This window comes from Anguilla rostrata, chromosome 4 (genome assembly GCF_018555375.3).
Source record: "Anguilla rostrata isolate EN2019 chromosome 4, ASM1855537v3, whole genome shotgun sequence".
Taxonomy (NCBI): domain Eukaryota; kingdom Metazoa; phylum Chordata; class Actinopteri; order Anguilliformes; family Anguillidae; genus Anguilla; species Anguilla rostrata.
In genome coordinates, this window is record NC_057936.1 from 21,585,026 (window position 1) to 21,591,004 (window position 5,979).

Below are 5,979 nucleotides of genomic sequence, written 5' to 3' on the forward strand. Positions count from 1 at the left end.
AGACTGAAATGCTTGTTAAGACCGGCTTATTTTGTGCGTTTTGCAGTGTGGGGCTTTAGTACCTCACCTCGCCTTCCTCTATGGTGTCCCCACAACTTCAGCCGCTTTGCGTACTGTAGACAGTATGTTAAAAGACAAATCTGTAGAAAGCGAACCTTTAAAAAAATATACATTCTTTAAGCTTTAGCATACCTTTCTTAAAGAAAGGTAGAAACACTATAAATGAGTCAATCTGATGCGTACTGTATATTGACAGTGCAAGAGAACACGAGGAAGTGGTTCTGGGAGGCTGAAGGCTAGTGTTGCTGCAGCACTATACTGCACATGCCAAAACAGAGCCCTGTCACAGGGTAACAAGCCAGAACTCGATGCCAAGGAATTTTGGGGAAGATATTATCAGTGAGGACAGCTTTGCTGTAATTAATTGTTTCTGGGGAGAAGCAGCCATGAACCAACCCCCTGCCTCAATCTCTCTCTGTCTCTCTTGCTCAGGCTCTCTCTGTTTCTCTCTCAATTCAATTTCGAGGCACTTCATTGGCCCGACGTAGTACATGTTGCCAAAACAAAAGCCATCGGAAGCAACTAATTACAAATTTAGTTAAACTGGCCTTTCATTGTACTGTCTTTAATTCATTTTGAGGAAATGGATATTTTCAATTAAAGTTGTACAACAAAAATATACGGTTACAATAACAAGAATTCATGGCTGACCTGGCAGACTTTCATAGGCTGGCCATCTGGTCTATTGTGCTAGGCCATTTTGTTTGCTGTCAGTCTAAAGAACAGCATGGGGCAGCCCCTCAGAGTGATTGAAGCCCAATCTATTTAATGTACACCTGGAGAGAGGAACTTTCTGCAGATCTCTGTTCCAGTCTATGTATACTGCATGTGTGTGTGTGTGTGTGTGTGTGTGTGTACATGTGTGAAAACAGTTTCAATTTTAGTTTAAACTGTTCTGTCACTGTAAGAGAATGACCCTAGAACAGGCCCCAATGTTTTCTCCTATTGTTCCTTTGATGACTAATGACTAAAATGTGTGGTCAGATTTATAAATAAAAAAAATATTAAATTTGTACTAAAGAAAATTCATTTGTTTCTCTCATCCAGGCTGCTGTGCCTCTCCTGGCTTCAGGAAAGGGTCTGTGAGTTTCAGGCCAGTCAGTGCTGGTTGTGTGACTGGCCTTTCCCCAGAGCTCTGGTGCTGTAAGCCCAGAGGACCCAGCGGAGGTGAAGAGGGCAGCTATGCACTCCCCGTCAGCTCAACAGGGCAGCCCAGCAGGGGAGAGGTATGCCATTGTCCCCCAGGTCAGCCTGGGGCAGTGGGACGGTAATGTCTGTCAGACTGTGTGTGTGTGTGTGTGTGTGTGTGTGCTTCCCTTAAAACCCTTTTGTGTTTTATCTTTTTTTTCTATTTCCCCCACAGTTGAGCTCAGTTATCCCGCCAGTGATTCCATAAAACATCAAAGCTCCTCGAACACGGGGAACAGGTCTGTTCAACGCCGTCTTAAAAAAAACACTTTTTCGTTCTTTTAGCAGTGGATGATTTCACTCTCTGAGGAGGACTTTAATTGCTCGCAGAAGCTTTTTTTCTCCTCAGTTTTCCCTTTCTTCGCGGTGCGCATGGCATTTACAGCGGGCTCTGAGCTCTGCCTTCATCGGGGAATAGGAACATCTGGGGTTGTGAGTGCAGGAGGCGATAGAGAAGTAATACTCTTGGAACTGTTCAGCACATTTCCTGTGTTTTGAGGCTAAGCCTTTTCCCCCTCTCTTTCTCTCTCTCTCTCTCTCTCTCTCACTCTTTCTTTCCCCTCACACTCTCTCTCTTTCTCTCTCTCTCTCTTTCTCGTGTTGCGCCGTTCTTCTAAATGGTCTGGCGGTGAGACAAACCCCATCAGACCATTCAGACCCCGCTTCCCTTTGTTGTCTTTATCTCACTCCTCTTGCTGCTTGTTTTGTCTGCCGATGGCCCTCCTTTGTTTGGGGGTGCCCGAGTGTAAACAGTGACTGTGTGATTACAGCAGGGCCGAGCGGACGGGATTCCTCCTCCCTGAGTCGCTGCAGATGCAGAGAGGAACAGGCTGTCAGGACAAGTCCAGCTGCAGGTATGTACAGTAACAACTGCTCGCTCATCTCTCTCTCCCTCTCTCTCGCTCTCTCTCTCTCTCTGTCTCTCTCTCTCTCTCTCTCTCTCTCTCTCTCTCTCTCTCTCTCTCTCAGACCCTGGCACCCAACTGATAAGCTCAGAGCAACAGAGCTTTTCTGGGGGTACTGAGGATGTAATCCCAGGTTCCACAGGAACACATCAACAGGCAAAGACAATTGCAACCTCTCTTTCTTTCCCCTTTCTTGTTTGTATCCTCTCACTGATTTGTTATTAATGAAAAGAAAAAGAAAAACATCAATACTGCAACTATAATATCTAGTATTGTATAGATTCAGGTTATACAACGTAGCTGCTGTAGTGTGCCTGTTCATCTTGTCTGCCGTACAGAGGACATCGAAGGAGACACATACCATTAATTACCAGCCAGAGGAAGTCTGGAATATGCATCAGAAAGAGCTGTTTGAAATTCAGATCAGGGAGGCAGCACAACTTAATGCTAGCATTTCAGATGCTCCTTGTTCACTTTCTTTGGCTTCCTCAACAATTTAAGGAAAAGTACCCTGACTGTTTGTGCTAAAATAACATTTTGTCCTTTGAATCACTTGGACCATTGGCTTCAGAGTCTTTTATTTCACAACACTGCAAAGGTAGGGACATCCGTTTATTTAATCTTCTCAAGATTCACTCTGAAGTTGCAGTATTTATAGAAATGCTGCCAATTTTGTAGGGACATGCTTCTAGAATTGCGGTAAAATAGCATACAGCAATTTGGTTATTTCCACGTTTCCCTGAGAGAGCAGTTCCCTCACAGACAGGATCTATGTACAGCCCTTTTCTTTAGCACTGGGGCTCTTGGTCTGTCTTCACCACTCAGGCTCGGACTCAGTGACATCTGAAAAGCTGTGGCCTCACAAATGTCTGCATGAATAGGAAGTGACAAGGCGACTGCAGTTCACATCCTCCTTTGATCCTTTCACTGATGAAATTTCCACTGCCTAAGTGGGGGTCACACAGATTAACCCCTTGTTTCCTGCAATATGTTTGTTTTATAGGGGGAAAGAGACATGAAACATTTCCCCAAATGTAAGCCATTGAGCCATACTTTCATTGCTTGCTGCAGTTTCTGGGTCAGTCAAGAATTAGGAGTATTGATTAACCACATATATGATTTTGAAATTAAACAAGGTTAATTGCTCCTTGTTTAATTTAATTTATTATGATACATAAAAGTGTATTGCAAGATGACCATGTTATATTTATGACTGTCCTTGATTTAAACTGAATAAATGAGACAGAACATGCATGTTTGATTGAAAACTCAAATAATCTCTGCTAAGTGTGACTCTTTGGTGCCACCAGCTTGGGGTGACAGATGAAGAAAAATTCTGTTGAGGAACCCGAAGATCTGACACTCCGAGGACTGGAAATACTGTCAACGTTGGAAGCTCTCCAATCTTTGGCCACATTATAAATCTGATCCACAAGAGCTATTGCAACAGCTCCTCCCAAATTACTAACACCATCACCTCCCAAAATATTGTCCCAAATCCAAGCTTTTGATTGACACCAAGTCAGCGAGGGCAGGGGCGTAAGGAAGCCATCCGTAATGGAGGCCTTAGTCCTCTTTCGGGTGCTTCTCGCCCTGTGGTCTGTCTCATCTCCTTCCTCGGCTGAGAGTTTGGTGCGGCTCAATACTGGGATCCAGGTCAGCAGGGGACAGTCAGTGCATGTTACAGAGAAGGAGCTGCAGTTCAGCGGCCTGGATGAGCAGGACACCTGTAAGGTAGAGGTCGTGCTCCATGAACCCGTGACACAAAGAGTGGGAAAACTCACCCCTCAGGTAAGTGGCAAACATTGCTACTGATGGTAGTAATTCAATAAATAAAGCATTCTGAACTCCAAATAAAAAAAATATATAAAAATGTTGTTGGTGCTCCAAGTCCATGGGTAATCCAAAACATTGATCTTGAGAAGACACAGCAAGCATTCACTTAGTATGCATTCAAAGCACTAAACAACATTATTCTGCAGAACAGCTCACAAAGCAAAGTGGCTTCAGCTGTGCCTTCATCAGCACATGTTCAGGTGCTAATGGTACGGTCTGCCAGCCCATAATGTACTAAATTATGGATAACAATCATGCAGTTCAAACACAAATTGGGCCTCTTCAAGCCACATTAAGTACTAACATGGTAAATCCCCTGTTGCCTAGCTACAATGGCAGTAGTGTTTATGTGTTTCTCAGGTGTTCAATTGCCATTTCCTACCCGATGAAGTGAAGTACATCCATAATGGCAGCCCTTTGCTGGAGGAGGATGTTGTGATGTTGAGAATATACAGGTGGGACACCACAGTTCTCTAATCAATAGCTAATCCTAGTTAGTCACTCCTTAATACCAGATGTTTCAATGAAGGCTATCACCACATGCCAGGGAAATATTTCTGTATTTTTGCTTTTGCTTATTTGTTTTTATATTTTTACTCATTTAAGAATCTCAACATAAATGTTGAGTGACAAAGCCTGTGGTGAACCAGGCTTCTTGTATGTGTGTTTTCCCCATAAATTTAGTATTGTTTGTTTCTTGAAAGGTTCACAGAATCAGAGACCTTCCTAGAGACCCTCTTGCTCCGGGTAAAGGTGGTGGAACCCCAAAACAGTCTCATCCAGCTGGGGAATTTGCCGCTGGAGGTCCCCGAGTTCTATGGCCTGTCCAACATCATAGACAGCAGAGTACTGACCTTCCAGAATCGACCTGACGTGGTATGCACCGTTCGGCTTCTCACTTCAGAGACCAAAACACCAGCACTGGGACAGCTTGTCAGAGATGACCCTTCCAAGATATCTGCAGCAAAAGATGTGGAACAGCCATCTGTACCAAACACAGGGCCTAGAAAAGGTATGCAAGCTTCATTGTAGGTCATACTGTTTTGCGGAATTATTAAACAATTTAATTTGTGGCTTGAAGTGAAAACCGAGAGCTACAAATATATTGTTTCAACAAGAATCAAATGCAGAAAACCGTTTAATCTCTCCGATGTAATAAGTAATGTATATTATTTTACACAATAGTTTATACTGTCATCTGCAATTTCATAGCTCTACATCTGGTGAAATATTACACAACAAAATATTTCATTTGATGAAACAGTTATGTTTTATATTGAAAAGGAATTAAATGGGCTGTGCAAGTGTATGGTCTACTGCCAGGTCTCTGGTCTGGTGTGCATCAGTGTATAAAATAGTGTATCGCTGATCAGTGACATTATATTTCAGTGGATTAGTAAACCGAACCTGCTTTGCATTACTTGGAATGGCTTTTCTTCACATGTTTCCCATCAAGCATATTTGATAAAAGTGTATTATTTCTTACACTGACTTTCTCACAACAATGTTCACCCACAGGAAGGCAAACAGTCCCTTGCCCTGGGAACAAGGCCTGCATCCATGCTACTAAGGAAGTGCGTTTCCTGAAGGCAAATTGTGATGAATTCCTGACCTCTGCACTGAAGTACCAGCACCTTAGCCCTCCCTCCCCTGAAATCGACTACATTCCTATCAGAGTGGAGTTACGGGACCACAGCTCCCGGGCACTCTTAGAGGCAAGCATCACCATAGAGACAATATTAAAGTCACAGAAATCACAAAGAATTTTCACCAAAGACTCACTGTGATGAGAAAAGAAAGCGTTACATTACATTCACATAGCAAGACACTCTTATCCAGAGCTAACAACATTCCTGGACCAGCAAATGCATACATCACTAAAGTACTACTGTAAGCTAATTGCGCTAGCCATGCCTTGTGTGCGTGACTCACGTGCAGTACACGAGTGGGTAATGACCTGTAAGGTTCTGCTGTTGCTGATCTCAGATGG

General features: G+C 43.4%; 1 protein-coding gene across 1 annotated transcript; it reads left to right on the plus strand.

Moving 5' to 3' along the window:
• Positions 1 to 1,745: 1,745 nt before the first annotated feature.
• LOC135254095 (FRAS1-related extracellular matrix protein 1-like) lies at positions 1,746 to 5,776 on the plus strand. Its single transcript, XM_064334048.1, has 5 exons — positions 1,746 to 2,102; positions 3,464 to 3,944; positions 4,350 to 4,444; positions 4,694 to 5,001; positions 5,508 to 5,776. The coding sequence occupies exons 2-5, from the start codon at positions 3,711 to 3,713 to the stop codon at positions 5,774 to 5,776; spliced, it is 906 nt and encodes a 301-aa protein (XP_064190118.1). The 5' UTR covers positions 1,746 to 2,102; positions 3,464 to 3,710.
• The last annotated feature ends 203 nt before the right edge of the window (positions 5,777 to 5,979 follow it).